The sequence below is a fragment of the Oncorhynchus masou genome, chromosome 9, assembly GCF_036934945.1.
Source record: "Oncorhynchus masou masou isolate Uvic2021 chromosome 9, UVic_Omas_1.1, whole genome shotgun sequence".
In the NCBI taxonomy this organism is placed as follows: domain Eukaryota; kingdom Metazoa; phylum Chordata; class Actinopteri; order Salmoniformes; family Salmonidae; genus Oncorhynchus; species Oncorhynchus masou.
The window spans coordinates 31,335,711-31,352,320 of record NC_088220.1 but is presented as its reverse complement, the minus strand read 5'-3'; the positions used below and the strand labels follow the sequence as shown (position 1 = coordinate 31,352,320).

General features: G+C 43.2%; 1 protein-coding gene across 1 annotated transcript in view; it reads right to left on the bottom strand.

Moving 5' to 3' along the window:
- Positions 1 to 16,610, bottom strand: part of LOC135545846 (vascular endothelial growth factor receptor kdr-like) — an 82,791-nt gene that overhangs the window by 49,907 nt on the left and 16,274 nt on the right. Inside the window, exons 4-11 of the mRNA XM_064973788.1 lie at positions 15,707 to 15,834; positions 14,308 to 14,467; positions 14,071 to 14,207; positions 13,797 to 13,980; positions 13,200 to 13,326; positions 12,814 to 12,983; positions 11,173 to 11,329; positions 6,909 to 7,023 (exon numbers count right to left, since the gene is read on the bottom strand). Coding sequence (XP_064829860.1) covers positions 6,909 to 7,023; positions 11,173 to 11,329; positions 12,814 to 12,983; positions 13,200 to 13,326; positions 13,797 to 13,980; positions 14,071 to 14,207; positions 14,308 to 14,467; positions 15,707 to 15,834 — 1,178 coding nt within the window. The remainder of the gene's footprint in view (positions 1 to 6,908; positions 7,024 to 11,172; positions 11,330 to 12,813; positions 12,984 to 13,199; positions 13,327 to 13,796; positions 13,981 to 14,070; positions 14,208 to 14,307; positions 14,468 to 15,706; positions 15,835 to 16,610) is intronic.

Genomic DNA, 16,610 nt, shown 5'->3' with positions numbered 1-16,610 from the left:
ACACTCTTGGCATTCTCTCAACCAGCTCCATGAGGTAGTCACCTGGAATGCATTTCAATAAACAGGTGTGCCTTGTTAATTTGTGGAATTTCTTTCCTTCTTTTTGCATTTGAGCCAATCAGTTGTGTTGTGATAAGGTAGGGGTGGTATACAGAAGACAGCCCTATTTGGTAAAATACCAAGTCCTTTTTATGGCAAGAACAGCTCAAATAAGCAAAGAGAAATGACAGTCCATCATTACTTTAGACATGAAGGTCAGTTAATCCAGAAAATTTCAAGAACATTGGAAAGTTTCTTCAAGTGCAGTCGCAAAAACCATCAAGTGCTATGATGAAACTGGCTCTCATGAGGACCGCAACAGGAACGGAAGACCCAGAGTTACCTCTGCTGCAAAGGATAAGGTCATTAGAGTTACCAGCCTCAGAAATTGCTGCGCAAATAAATGCTTTACAGAGTTCAAGTAACAGACACATCTCAACATCAACTGTTCAGAGACTGCTTGAATAAGGCCTATATGGTTGAATTGCTGCAAAGAAACAACTACAAAAGGACACTAATAAAAAGAAGAGACTTGCTTGGGCCAAGAAACACAAAATCTGTTCTTTGGTTCCAACCGCCGTGTCTTTGTGAGACGCAGAATAGGTGAACGGATGATCAGCGCATGTGTAGTTCCCACCGTGAAGCATGGAGGAGGTAAGATGGTGCTTTGCTGGTGACACTGTCAGTGATTTATTTAGAATTCAAGGCAGACTTAACCAGCATGGCTACCACAGCATTCTGCAGCGATACACCATCCCATCTGGTTTGTGCTTAGTGGGACAATTATTTGTTTTTCAACAGGACAATGACCTAACACACCTCCAGGCTGTGCAAGGGCTATTTGACCAAATAGGAGCATGATGGAATGCTGCATCAGATTACCTTATTTAACACTTTTTTTGGTTACTACATGATTCCATATGTGTTATTTCATAGTTTTGATGTCTTCACTATTATTCTACAATGTAGAAAATAGCAAAAAATAAAGATAAACCCTTGAATGAGTAGGTGTGTCCAAACTTTTGACTGGTACTGTACCTCAGAAGACTTTCCATCAACACCAGTGTGGTTATTTGCCATTAGCAGGTGGGTCAGAGGTCTCTTCAGTTAGTTCACATTAATGGAAGGATACATCTGGACTTTTTAAAACCTGCCGCGTCTCTCCACCGCTCCCCAGAACGAGTGCCTGGCCCTCCATGTCATTTCCCGAAGAGCATTTACAATGCCACACTAGATTCTATCGCTGTTGGAGTGGAACCCATTTAACGGCTTAAGTAGACATAATAGTGAGTAAGATTTGGGCAAGGGGCCAGATCGCGTGGGGTTCTGTTTTGTGTTCAGAACGACATCTGTTTTCAGAGCAGCTACATCAAAAGGTGCTGAATGCTGTGGCTGTATTGTCTAGGTGGTGTCAACTTCCTGGGTTTCTAGCGGCATTGTGCTCTGACCCTCAGAAACAGGGCTTTGCTCATGAGACTTGACTGTGTGTGACACATTTTCACTGTTTCAGTACATTTTCAAAGTCTCAGCTGATATTGTGCGCTGTTTAAACATCTTTGGAAGGAAAAGCTAGCTAAGTTGTTTAAAGTTGTGTTACGTTGTCTACCCTGAGTTGCTATGACATTGGTCAGAGTATTGATGGAGTAGTTGTGTGGTGTTGCGTTCCTGCCATTACCAATGATAAATGTAACTTGAGCTGGAAAACAGTTGTTTCAGAAAGTGCACTCTGTCCCTAAGTGGTGACTTGACCAGACGCACTGAGACCCTCTGAGGCCAGCCCTGCAGTCCTGACCAACACTTTACTCTCGTTCACGGGGCACAGCGATTTATGCGGGGTGACAGAGAGGAATTCACTCCCAACAAATCCCTCTCTTTTAAACCTCCGCTTGTTATCACTGACCCTTAGTCCTCACCCCTATAAAGCACCGGTGTTTGGGCCCCAAGCGCTTGTAAATAAGGAGTGCCTCCCTATTTATGTCAAACAGAGATTGGTAGTGCTGGAAGTGAATGAGGTCTAGGCTCTCTATTACTACTTGTGTATGTATACAATTAGCATGATTCTAAATGCCATCAACCATGTATCATCAGCCGGTGGAAACGCCTTCATAAATCTCCCTTTAGGGTAAAGCAGGAGAAATACCATTTAATAAAAGTTTACTACACCAGTATATGTGTTTGGGTAATGGCTAATTACCAGTATTTTCTTCACTGGTTGGTTTGCTTGTGCTGTTGAAATATTTATATGCTGACTGGATTTATGCCCCAATTTGACCCAGTGTGTTGGAACGGCTGTCTTTCAACTAATCCAATAGGCTTTTGGGGAAAGCAGTTGAGGCCTGCACTTAATTACGTTTGGGGTGAATGGTTTTGGTAACAAGCTCCCCTAGGATATGTGCTGCAATGTCTACAGTCAGCTTTGGGAACGCATGCCAAGATGTGGGCCATTTTTAGTGAGAGGAGATGTAACCATTACCTTCAGCTATACCATATTAATACAGATATGACAAAAACAATGAAAATAACATATTATTCCAATTTCCAAACTTAGTTTCAATATTTTCAAATCAAATGTTATATGTCACATGCGCCGAAAACAACAGGTGTACATCTTACCGTGAAATGCTTACTTACGAGCCCTTAACCAACAATGGAGTTCAAGAAAAATAGTTTTTACTAAATAAACTAAAGTGAAAAATCTAAAATCTAAAAGTAACACAAGAAAATGACTTAACAATAACAAAGCTATATACTAAGGGTACCGGTACCGAGTCAATGTGCAGGGGTACAGGTTAGTCGAGGTAACTTGCAAAGTGACTATGCATAGATAATAAACAGCGAGAAGAGGCAGTGTAAATAGTCCGGGTGGCCATTTGATTAATTGTTCAGCAGTCTTACGGCTTGTGGGTAGAAACAGTTAAGGAGTGCTTTAGTCTTACACGGAACCCAAACCGGCTGCGCGCGTGCGCCATCGTGCATAAGTGTATTTTGTCCCCCTACACCAAACGCGATCACGACACGCAGGTTAAAATATAAAAACAAACTCTGAACCAATGACATTAATTTGGGGACAGGTCGAAAAGCATTAAACATGTATGGCAATTTAGCTAATTCGCTTGCACTTGCTAGCTAATTTGTCCTGGGATATAAACATTGAGTTGTTATTTTACCTGAAATGCACAAGATCCTCTACTCCGACAATTAATCCACACATAAAACGTCCAACCGAATCATTTCTAGTCATCTCTCCTCCTTCCCGGCTTTTTCATCTTTGAACTTATATGGTGATTGGCATCTAAACTTTCATAGTATTACCACGACAACCGGAAAAACATTTAGTCTTTCAATCACCCACGTGGGTATAACCAATGAGGAGATGGCACGTGGGTACCTGCTTCTATAAACCAATGAGGAGATGGGAGAGGCAGGACTTGCAGCGTGATCTGCGTCAGAAATAGGAATGACTTCTATTTTAGCCCTTGGCAACGCAGACGCTTGTTGGCAGTGTGGGTGAAATAATTGAATAACATAGATTTCTACATTAATTTTGCAACGCTCGCGCATGTGACACTAGCGGTGTGGTCAGCCTACTAGGCTTCAGCGTATGTCATGATCGTCGTCGGAATGAGACCAAGGTGTAGCGTGGTGAGTGTGCATTTTCTTTTATTTGTTAAAATGTCACCAACAAAACAAGAAATAACAAAAACGACCGTGAAGCTTACAAAGGCTTTCGTGCCCCTAACAAAGACAACTTCCCACAATGACAAAAGGGAAAAAGGCTGCCTAAGTATGATTCCCAATCAGAGACAACAATAGACAGCTGTCCCTGATTGAGAACCATACCCGGCCAAAACATAGAAACACAAAAAACATAGAAATCCACCCTGACCAAACCAAATAGAGACATAAAAAGGCTCTCTAAGGTCAGGGAGTGACAGCGTATTTGTTTTCAGCATATTACAGCTGATCTGTTCACAGGTCAGCGGAGTTAGGAGGGAACCTATAAAAGGTCAGTCTCCTCTGTCTGCACACGCATGGCTTGAGCCATATGGCTGTATTGTGCTATCTACACAGAGCTCCACAGCTCTCAGTGATCCAACAGACAATGATCCAGTGATGTCAGAATAAACGCTGCTCTCTGGCAGAGCAGGCAGAGCCTTGGCTGGAGCTTCAGGCCTCGCTTCTTTAGATCCAAGGACCTGCGTTTTGTCTGAGGGTGTTTTTCACTCCAGCAGGGTGAAATGAATGGTGTCTGTCAGTTGAAGGACAGACGAATGAACGACTCAGGAGAGCAGCCCTGAAGAGAGCCAAAATGCTTTTTCTTCATGGCAGTTCTGGCGCTCGACTTGCTTTGACTATAATTGAAGGCTAAGGGGCTTCTTTTAATCAAAAGCAAATAATGACAGATTTGATGGTCTATTTGTTGCTGACTACTGTATATATGAATTGACTTGTGAGTTGCTTAAAAATGCCTGGCAGTTAAGACAGTGTATACAATAAAGTGGGATTCCTTGTCATAAATATACCTACTGATATACAGTAAATGTCCTTTACCATTCTTTGCTTTCCCCCTATACATACTGTATTTTATACAACAATGTATAAATTAACTGTATTTACAATGTACTGTAATATATTTCATTATTGACCCTTGTGACCTAAATAATTATGGCCTTATTTATAAACTTTCTTGCCTAGCTAAAATTTTAGAATCCTTGATTAATTCTCAGCTTATATCTTCCTTATCTAAGAAATGTAATCATTAATGTACATCAGTCAGGATTTAGACCAGGTCAAATGACGTGGTTAACTGTGTGGATAAAAGGCAACATTGTGCTGCCCTCTTCATTGACCTGTCAAAGGCCTTCGATACTGTTGATCACTCGCTGCTAATTCAGAGGCTTTCCTTAATTGGCCTAGACCAGGCTGGATTATATGGTTTAAGAAAGAACTCAACCATCTACTGATGGTGTTAAATTAGCTTTCCTGAATATTACAAAAGGTGTCCCGCAGGGGACGCTTCTGGGTCCTATAATTTTTACTGTTTACATTAACAACATCGACTTGTCTATAAAAAAATTGTAACCTGTACTTGTATGCCGATGATACTGTTGTGTATGCTATTGCCCCCTCGGTTGACTAGGCTCTATCTGAACTACAGCCTGCCTTCATTGTATTAGAGAAAAACGTTTTTGACCTGAATTGAGTATTGAATGCAGGTAAAACTAAGTATATGATGTCCTCTAGAGTGCATAAAAATAACAGATTATTTCAGCATATGTACTTTGGATGGTGTCCATATTGATCATGTCCCTACTTACAAATATCTAGGCATCTAGATAAATAAAAAGCTGTCTTTTAAAAAGCATATTTATGAGTTAGTTAAGAAGCTGAGAATAATAATGGGCTTCTAGGTCCTGCCTCTCGCTAAATAGTAGAAAGCAGATTATTCAGTCGACATTCCTATCGGTCATAGACTATGCCACTTCATTCAAGCCGTTAAATGCAGTTTATCATACAGCACAGTGCTTTATGGGCAACAGTTTTAGCACTCATCACTGCATTCTCTACCAGAAAGTTGGTCTCCTTTGATTTCATGTAGGTTGATACATTGCTGTGTTGTCATCTATAAAGGCAATTTTACAAAAACTCCCACTGTACCTAACGTCATTACTAAACTTAAGACAGGATTTACCACACCTGCTCTCAGGGACGGCTGCCTCTGGACATTCTTTTAGTTTTATAGCACATTATTCGTGGCACAATCTTCAAAACATTCTTAAAATGTGATGTTCTGGTGCCTCTGGGGCGATTCAGAAAGGTGATAGAGGACCTTACTACTGATGAATGTGATGTTCTGGTGCCTCTGAGGCGATTCAGAAAGGTGATAGAGGACCTTACTACTGATGAATGTGATGTTCTGGTGCCTCTGGGGCGATTCAGAAAGGTGATAGAGGCTTACTCTGATGAGTGTGATGTTCTGGTGCCTCTGGGGCGATTCAGAAAGGTGATAGAGGACCTTACTACTGATGAGTGTGATGTTCTGGTGCCTCTGGGGCGATTCAGAAAGGTGATAGAGGACCTTACTACTGATGAGTGTGATGTTCTGGTGCCTCTGGGGTGATTCAGAAAGGTGATAGAGGACCTTACTACTGATGAATGTGATGTTCTGGTGCCTCTGGGGTGATTCAGAAAGGTGATAGAGGACCTTACTACTGATGAATGTGGTAGTTTTTTATGACAGTGTCTTTCTTTCTGCTTACATTTTATATTTTGATGTGTCTATTTTCTGTCATTTATGGAAAGTATTTTGTTATGTTACACCCTTACTCTAAAATTGATTTAAAAAATGTTTTTACTCATCACTCTCCACATAACACCCAATAATGACTGATCAAAAACAGTTTAAAAAAAATAATATTTTTTTAAATAAAATAAAACAATTATAAATGCATATTGATGTTCCTTCCATAACTTTTGGCTACATTTACATAAGTCTAAACTATTGCAGATAGAATGAACCATTATAAAACAGTGACATAATAAGGCATATTGTAAAGTTTAGGTGTTGGCGTCTCAAAGAGAACGATCGTGGAGAACCCCACTTCAGTGTTGATCTCTCAGAGCGCTCTCTCTCTATCTGGACATTTAATCTAGATCCCTTTTTCATATAAATCTTTAAGCAATTGTTGTATTGGCCGACATAAGAGACTATTTTGTCATGGGAAATTGATGCTCAGTATCAAACATGCATCATATATGATAAGCACACGTACATGAATCATTGTTCTATGTTGTCCAACGTTAAGAAGTGTCAGTTTCTCTGAGTACATAACAAATCTAATGACATCAAAACCATACTATAAGCATACCTTGTTCTTCCCTTTTACCAGTTCATTTTTGTTGTATATGTTCTCAATCCAGTTGTGTGAGTAGTTCCCCTTAACGTCCATTTGAACCGGGATTGGCTCAGTGTAAAGGGTACACCTATAGGACAGAGGAAACCAGTCATTACTGATTTAGACGAAACGTTACCTAAAGTATAAAGTCTGTTTTGAAAATTAGTACAGAACAGTGGACAAAACAGAAGACTCTTAGAGCAGAATGCTGTGTGGACATGTCATCCTTTCCTATATTTCATTAGTGGGAATCAGAAATGACACTATGGACCAGCGAAAGTGGTCCAAAAAGTTTTACAATGTGTCGCTCTGAGCGGTCAGGCATTTAGCCTTATGAGGCTCTGACTAACATTATAGATTTTGTATGGCCTTTTAGGGCGGGCTACAGCCCAGGCTGCCTAGGCTTGTTAAACCAGACAAACACCAGCCAGCCCCTCCTCCACTCCTCGCTTTCCTCCAGTCTACTGAGGGGAACAATCAGACTGATGAGGAGTGAGGCGGCCAGGCCAAGCGGGCTGGGAGGCAGGAGGAAACGGCAGGGTGATAGGAAGGGCTGTGCTATGCGTCACCTCGCACAGGAAACCCCCTCATTCTCTGACTAGAGGAGATAAGGCTAATCCCCAGACCTTGGTGGGTCAACAACAGACAGCTGATACCTTCTTACCCTGCTGCTGATAAAGAAAGAACCCTTCCTGCCTCCTTCACCTCTCCCATCCCTCTTTCTTGCTATCTAAGACGTTACGCTTCCCCAACCACAAGGGGACTGTGATTTATACGAGGTCTGATCCTGAAATGGTAAATGGTCAATTTGCAATGAGAAATACTTGAAGGGGGTCTGAACTGTATAAACAAACATTTGGCTCAATCTGCCTCCAACTAGGCTGTGGCTGGGCTGAAACCTCTATTTGATGCACCTCCCTCATTAGCTGTTGAAAAAACAGGCCCTTTTCAGCTTCAATCGTTTATGAGCAACTTTTTCCAATACCAGAGCTGGTTATCTTTAGGGCTGCAGAAATGAGGCACCTTGACACAGCTTGAACCTCCACCATCATTTCTGTTACAAATTTGGCAACCAGGAGTGTTTTTACAAATGATTATTTAGGAATGATGGATAATTAACAGAAGTATTTGTCAAGTTACAGCGCCTGAAGTGTAACATAATTCAGGCCCTCCATTGTGAGGCCGTCCCCGAGCCGTGTTTTTCTAGCGGTGTGGGGTCCTGATAACCAACACTTGATAACCCTGCAGTAATGGCCCATTGTTTGCCTCAGTTTTCGCCTCAGAAAGGACCCCTGCTGTCACTGACAGGGGTATAGCAGCTCTGGCTCTCAGGGAATGTTCATGTTGTTTATGAAGGTTCGCTAGCCGCCCAATCACTCATACCACAAGCTCTGTCCCGTTCAGCTCTATAAGTATGGAACGGTGTTGGGACTTTGCATGTCAAAAAACATATACTTCAAATATGCTTGTAGACCAATCAGAACCTGGATATGACTACACACCACATAGTCATTTAACACGTTCATAACTTTTTAAAGTGGTTATTACATATTGATTACACTATCACTCGTATTTCATATGTCACAGCGATTTACCGATACGTATGCTATGATGCTGGTAAAGTTTTGTCTCTGCCGCACAAGCTCTGGGACAGTGCCGGTCAGAAAAAAAGCTAGCTAGTTGATGGACACAAACATGTTCTTCCCCAAAAACATAGCAAAACGACATAATCTGTTTCAGTAGATATAGTTAGTTAGACTATCTAGCTAGGTGTCATCATCTAAAAGACCCGTAATTTATAAAACAGTTTGTATTTGATTAATGATGGTCGGACCCACCTATGTGAAGCTAGCCAAAATAATGATTGGCCACAAAAGTGGAATTTGCATTTCGCCTTTCAAAATAAAAGTCACTCATAGAAAGTGATACAAATTAAAACAAATAGTGGAATCTTGCCATAATGGAATAGATCACGCTAAACAAGGTTGGAATGTTTACTATATAAATTCAACAAAAGACAATGATTTGTTAATTTGACAAAAATCTGTTGAAATCACACTGGTTGTATTAGACTTTAGAGTTGCATTGGGGGCATACTAATTTCACTGTACAGCCTTACCTATGGATTGTGGATCAATGACATGGGGTATCAGTCTACTCAGTGACACCCACAGAACACAGTTGCAAAGAAATTACACAAATATTAGCATTTTAGCTCTTATTGCAGGACTCTGAAACCACTGTGAAATGAGCAAGGAAAAACAATACAACGTGGATGTTTTGGGGTCTGAGAACTGAGGACTTTGGGGGAAAAGCACTTGGGTACAGAGTAGACTGATATGCCATTTCATTGACCCCCAATCCTTATGTAAGGCTGTAAAGGCTGTACAGTGCAATACGAAAGTCAATGAGAGGTGATTTCCCACAGTCAAAGTCTTGCAATAAGAGCTAATATTTGTGTAAACTCTTCACAGTTGTGTTCTGTGGATGTCACTGAGTAGACTGATAACCCATTACATTGCTCCACATACCAACACTCCAACCTTGTTTAGCAATATCTAGTCTAAATATGGCATGATTCCACTATTTGTATCCATTTGCATCACGTTCAAAGAGGGACTTTTACTTGGAAGGCAAACCACAAATTCCACTATTGTGGCTATTCCTTATTGTGGCTAGCTTCACATAGGTGGGACTGCCCATCATTAATCAAATACGAACTGTCTGATACACTGTTCATGTTGTTTATGAAGGTTCCCTAGCAGGTCGACATTCACGCCCATACCACACGCTCTGTCCCATTCAGCTCTATAGAAGCTTGGGGAGTTTGAGACTAAAATATCCTCTCTCCCCACCCACAGAGCCACTGGCCACAAATGAGTGGGGAATTCTCCTGGGGCTGCATTTCTTTGACAAATGTCTGTATTTTGGGACAGAGTCAATTAAATGGATGCAAGCCTGTTTCTGGAGAGGGAGCCTCGGGCTAGCCCGGTGGTTCTGGACTCCAGACTCACAGACTGTGTGTGTGTGTGCGTGTGCGTATGTATGTGTTTGCGTGTGTGTTTGTGCGTGTGTTTGTGTGTGTTTGCATGTGTGCATGTGTGTGTGTGTGTGTGTGTGTGTGTGTGTGTGTTTGTATGATCCAGTTCCAATACTCTGACAGCTGAGCTCAGCATCAACAAACCCTAATGTAACGCAGCAGGCGTAAAAGTCCTGACGAGAAGAAATAAACTGCCGGGGGAGGTTCTCTTCTGCACTGTTGAACCAATCCAGTAAATGTGGAGGAGGAGTTAAGATGGAGTGTTGCCTTGTTAACACCCAAAAGCGGAAGTAGCGTCAAAGGCTCTCTTTCCATTTCCCCTGAACACCTGATGCATCTGCTTGTTGCCGGCCCCCCTGAGGGTGATCAAACGTAAACACTCATCCAAAACATAACCAGGATGTGCACTGGCAGGGACAATGCTGGTCTGCTTCACTAATCATGTGCATTGACAGAGACCAGACGAGAGGACAATTAATCTCAGGGTCTGTGTGGACATATGGACGATACGTGGACGTATGACTGTCTTGCACTTCCAAGAACTAAAACAATAAACTCAGAACACCAAGTCTATGTTACAGAAATAACTAGAAATGCGCAGTGACCCTCCCCGTGATCCGGCAGTTTCTGTCAGTCAGATGGTTCTGGTGACTCAGAAAAAAGATATGACTTCATCACAGTTCTTAATTTAGTGCTTTGATTCCTGGAAGTGGTGCCTTATGATTGTTTCCTGGAAGTGCTGCCTTATGATTGTTTCCTGGAAGTGCTGCCTTATGGTTGTTTCCTGGAAGTGGTGCCTTATGGTTGTTTCCTGGAAGTGCTGCCTTATGATTGTTTCCTGGAAGTGCTGCCTTATGGTTGTTTCCTGGAAGTGGTGCCTTATGGTTGTTTCCTGGAAGTGGTGCCTTATGGTTGTTTCCTAGAATTGCTGCCTTATGGTTGTGCAAGATACTACACAGTTCTAACATATTCTTATGGTTTACAATAAATAACAGAACACATCGAAGTACATCAGGAACGAAGGAACATTGTGAAAACTTAAAACAAGAAGTGCAGAACACACTCAAAGGCACTGACACCGTAGGTGAATACAAACAAAATGGTCTTCACAGTTTAGTTAACGATTCAGTTAATATAACCACCTGGATTGCCCAGGATAAACAGCCTAGGATGGCCCACTCTTTGTTAGTGACTCACTCTTTGTCGGTGGGGTCAGGATGGCATGGTTGCCAGAGCCACGTGATGTTGGGCATGGGCACTCCAAAGGCGGTGCAGGTTAGCTGATGCTGCATGCCGAACATGTAGGGCTGCACGTACTCCGAGGCCACCTCCTCTTCAGAGATCTTTGGTCTCACTGCGGGAGACACATACACACATAGAGACAAAGAGATCAGACACTGTTGCATCAACAGTTACACCTGGCCATTGGCGGTAATAATGTCTTTATAATGAGAGAGAGTTTGATGAATAACCATGGAAAAGGTCCCATGGACACCAGTTGTCTTCTAACCTCTGAGCGTCGGCTGTAAAGTGCTTGAAAAAGGTTGAGTGATTGCATAGCCCTGATACCCTGGGGGTTGTCCATCACATCAGGGTGTCAGTGTCTCAGAGCTTGGCCCAGTCTCTGCCCAGCTGCCTATGGGCCAGATGTGGCCCTATGCCCCGTCCCAGGTCAGTGGATCAGCAGTGTGGGAGAGCACAGCAGTAATCAAAACCAGACTGACGGACTTACTGACTGGATGCCACCTCAAGAGGAATGCTCTGCTCACATCAGTTAATCATTCTCCACCAGTCAGTGTGTGTGTGTTGTGTGTGCGTGCGTACATGTGTGCGTATGTGCAAAGTCGTGACACGGTTTCTCTCAGTAATGTCCTCAGTTCAAGCCCCGGCTGCTGAATCCATTTGAGATCTGGAACACTGGGGCTGGACTTCAAACGCCTGATGAACGATGTTTAAAATAGTTCCCTAACTGTTCCCAGGAATTTCCTTTATTTTTCTCCTTCCATTGTTTGTGTCTGTGAGAGTGAGTCTTTTTTTTTTTTGTCATTCCAATAATAATGATTTGTGGAGCAAACGGGAACGTGAGGGACTATAAATACAATTTATATGGGGCTGACCTTTACACTTTGGCAGAGAAGGAGGATTCTTGGATAATGTGCAGGGAACGGAATGGAATACTTTGTGATGCATTCTTTTGCCCCCCATCGACAGCTTGGACTAGTATCTGAGTGGCACATGTGTTGCTCAACACAGTTCTTAACGGCAAGCACAATGCACTCCCCGACTCTCCATCCAACACACTATCAAAGCCCCATAACAAAATACCGACCACGTTTATAACCGCTAGTGTTTAACAACCATCAGTATTTACATGGCAATCATTACAATATATTTGTTTCAAATGCTATGCTAAATCATATATAGTACACATATAGCCCTGTATCATGTTGTTTACATGAGCGGTGCTGAAGGCTACATACACATGATGTGAATAAAGGTTAGGTCTCGAGTGGGTAGAGTGAAGAGACAGGGCCGTTTACACAACCCGCGAAGCCCCTTCAAAAAGAGCCTGGCTAATCAATACCAGCTGGCCCGGCTACATCAATCCACTGCTGGAAACAACAAACCCCACAAGCCCCCAGGTTCCTGTCATGCTGGAGCTGCTGCTACCTGCAGCCCTGCACCAACCAGGGGGTACACAACCCAAAGTGCTGAGACTGCTCGAAATGCTGAGGCCCAAAGTCCAGGGCATTGCTTCATTTCCTCAGGATCGCCAGTCATTTGGAGGGATAAAGGACGGATATAGGACAGGATATCATGGGGATATAAGAGCTTTACCTTGGACTATCAGAGTGTAGCTGAGATTCCTGTAGAGGCCTCTCTCTTTGTTGCCCAGGGCGATGGTGAAGACCCCGGCATCCTTCTGCTTCACGTCCTTGACGAAGAGGTTGTAGCCTGAAGACTCGTAACAGGTGGAGTTCTCGTTGATGGGGACGCCATCCTTATACCTGGGAATGGGATACACCCACATTTACTTTAGAAGTTCAGCAAATCGGAACATACTGATATGAATGTTGTGATGATAATAGATCAGCATCTCTGCATCCTAAATCGAACACTTGTACGCCCCAGTTTAGTGCACACAGTCACAACAGTGCCATTATATTCATCAGGAGTTGACAATACATTCAGTGAATAGTCCCAGCAACTGAACTCAGTCTTACCATGTCATAGTGTCGGGTGGTGGCAGTGCATTGACCTTGGGTTCAAACATCAGCTTGTTTCTACCCTCGGTGTAGACCACTCTCCTGGCCCGTTCATTCTTATAGGACACATTCAGGTATGGATGTTCTGAAATCACACAGAAGACCAATACGAGAGCATGAAAACGACTGCTGAAAAACAACACCATAAATGTATTATAAATGAGATCATAAACTGGGTGGTTTGAGTCCTGAATGCTGATTGGCTGACACTGTGGTAAATCAGACCGTATACCACAGGTATGATAAAATATTTATTTTTACTGCTCTAATTGTGTTGGTGACCAGTTTATAATAGCAATAAGGCACCTCGGGGGTTTGTGGTATATGGCCAATATACCACAGCTAAGGGCTGCATCCAGGCACTCCGCGCTGTGTTGTGCTTAAGAACAGTCCCGAGCCTTGCTATATCGGCAATACACCACACCCTCTGGCCTTATCGCTTGATCACACAATCGTTGCCGAAGATGAACATTACGATGGAGTTATGTCTGCCTGTGCCTTAGCTCAGTGAGACCTTGCCTTCACGCAGGACCAGTTTCTAACACAGTGACCCACCGTAGATGGTGACTTTGGCTGAGGCGTGCTTCTTGTTCCCCATCTCAGCGCTCCCTATATCAGCCGTGCACCTGTACACGCCCCTGTTGTCCATGGTGATGTTGGACAAGGTGATTGCTTGGTACATACTGGTGACCAAAGACGGATCTTCTTTGGACTTGTTGATGATAGGGTTCCGATGGACCTGGGGACGCAAAGGCACTCATCAACAACCCTGAAACAGCGGATTCGTCGACCAGTAATCTTAAAGGATGTTGAGTGACTTACAACTTACCATTCTCTTTGGGTATTCCCAAGTGAAGTTGATCCTTCCATTGAAGGTGGTCTCTGCGGAGCAGTTGAGGACCAGGGTATCTCCCACTAACAGCTTGATACGTCTTGGGTTGATTTTCACGTTCCTCAGCAAGATAGCTATGCAAGCAGAGGTAGAAGGGAAGACAGGGTGAATTAGCACCATCGGTAGTTTCCCTGTCGCTCTAAGAGCTCAACAAGCGAAGGAGAAGTTACTCACTAGTCCTCAGAGGGATATATTTGGACTGGACCCGTTGGCCGTTGACGCTGGTGACACAGGTTAGGAGATGATAGAATTTGTAGGGACCGTATGGGATCTTGAAGCCCATTTTGGGGTCCCATTCCTTCCCTTGTTCAACCTCCTTTGATAGGGGTGGCCACTGAAAGAAGAGACAGGTAGAAAGGTGTTTATGAAGGGGCTTATATGTTTAGTGGAGCTTCTAGTTCTGCAGTCTTTAAAAAGCACTCAGCCAGTCAGACTGAAGTACGATGTGGACAACTGGGTTTGGTATGAAACTCCACACTCCAATGAGCTCAGCTGGCGACGCCTGCCCATCAGAGCCAACATTTAATTCCTTTTTGCGGTTTTATGGAGTGTAACCATCGCAATTATCCATGCAGTGATGCGCGGAGCACTATTGACTTTGAACAAAGGATGAAATGGATGGATGTGGCCAAGGCCTACCACTGCGGTTGTTTGTTCTCCAGCCAAGTGTTATGCTGCTAGGAGAGAGAGGGGAAGGAAGGAAGCAGGCAGGCAGGAAGGAGAAATGCCATAGATCTTCCAGTAGCAAGGTCACACAACCCACTATCTTTGCCCTCTGAATAAGACTTGTTTGTCCATGTCCAAGGCATTGTGAGACGCAGCTATATATCAACCCTGTGAATACAGACACAGCCATCTATTGTTGAGGGTGGTGGCTCTGAGCTGTGGCACCGTGAAGGAAAAGTGCCACTCTGTTCACTGTTGCACATGATTTATAGGAAGGCCGTCTCGTGTTAAAGGCTACTGCAAAAAGACAAGGAGCTTGGTCACATCGAGAGAGATTTCCTCCTGATATAATTATATTAAAAATCACTGAACTATACCCAGGAGCATCATCAGCCTATTGTTTCCTCTGATTGGATATGGATTGTTTTTTAGATCCACATTTCCTGGACAAGATGTTTAAAAAGAAGTCGTCTATATTTAGACAGAGATTCTATTCTGAGGAAAATCTGTCTTGGAGGACCTTCCTGTTCTTAACAGGAAGCAGACAGGATGACTCCCTTTTCGGTCCCTGCCCCTGAGCCTCCCTTCCCACTGGCCACTGTCCCCTGGCTGTTTCCGCATGCCTGAATGGCCTACCGTTTGATGGGTGTGAGAACTCCTATGTTGTCCATTGTGCAGAGGGCCTGTGTTTACCATGTCTCTTTGCGATCTTAACTTTAGTGACGTCTTTCAGACATTGTCATGGTACACTCTGTCTGGTAAAGTAATCAATCTCATGCCCATACTGTCTCATACAACTGGTCGACATTGCTAAGTCTCATAATAAATGCTAACATTTGCTCTACTTTGAAAGACAATGGGAATGATATGCCCATTTCAAATGACAAATGATCATGAAAAGTCTTACCGCTTCAAGAGTGACGATCTGGTCAGGAGAAGTTGTTCTACAGGGAATCACTAGGGTGGCTTCATGTCTGTAGCTAAACAGGGTGGATGGATTGCGGAAATGGTGCTCCACAAACGGATGTTTTTCATCTGTAGAAGAAATCAGAAAATATCAATCATAATTTAAGGTCATACGTTTTTAATATCGTTTAATTTAACTAAATGGTTTTGCTGTATAAAGTTGAAAGTTGTGGTCCTCAGCCTAAAGTGAAGCAGGAGAGAACATTTTCTTTAAAAAAATCAGGTTTTAAAAATCAAAGTGAGGATAATGTTAGGCCATCCATCTCACTCAGAGATCAAATAGAATCTTCCAGACCAGTGAGAACCGCTCCTACTCCAAACCCCCTCCTGCTCCTCCTGCTAGGTGCAGATCTGGATAAAGAGACAGGGTGGAGACGGAGCTATCATAGCTATCACAGCTCCAGTCTTTCTCACCAGGGCAGGCATCCAGAGCCTCTCTGACTGGCTGTTCCTTCGCAGACCTGCTGTGGGAACTTCGTGGTTACACAAATACTTGAGTGATTTGTGGCAGGCTGAGCTGTTTAGGCATGATAAAGGGACTAGTATTTGAAAAACAAACAGGGAAAATGATGTAATAAACAGTTGGAAGGGCTTTGAAAGAGTCCTGGTTAGACTAAACACTTGGCTACCAGGCTGTCAGATCGCCAGGGGAGACAGAGAGAGAAGGCAGGGAGTCAGGCTAGGACCTCAGTAGGAAGACACACAACCTGTCCAGTGCTTTTCTGAGGCACAATGTTACTTTGGCCATGAATATCAGCATCTGTTCTAAAGGCCAGACATTAAGACACAGGAGCTGGACAGAAATATGTCCTGGAAAGAAATATGTCATGAACAGAAAAATGTCC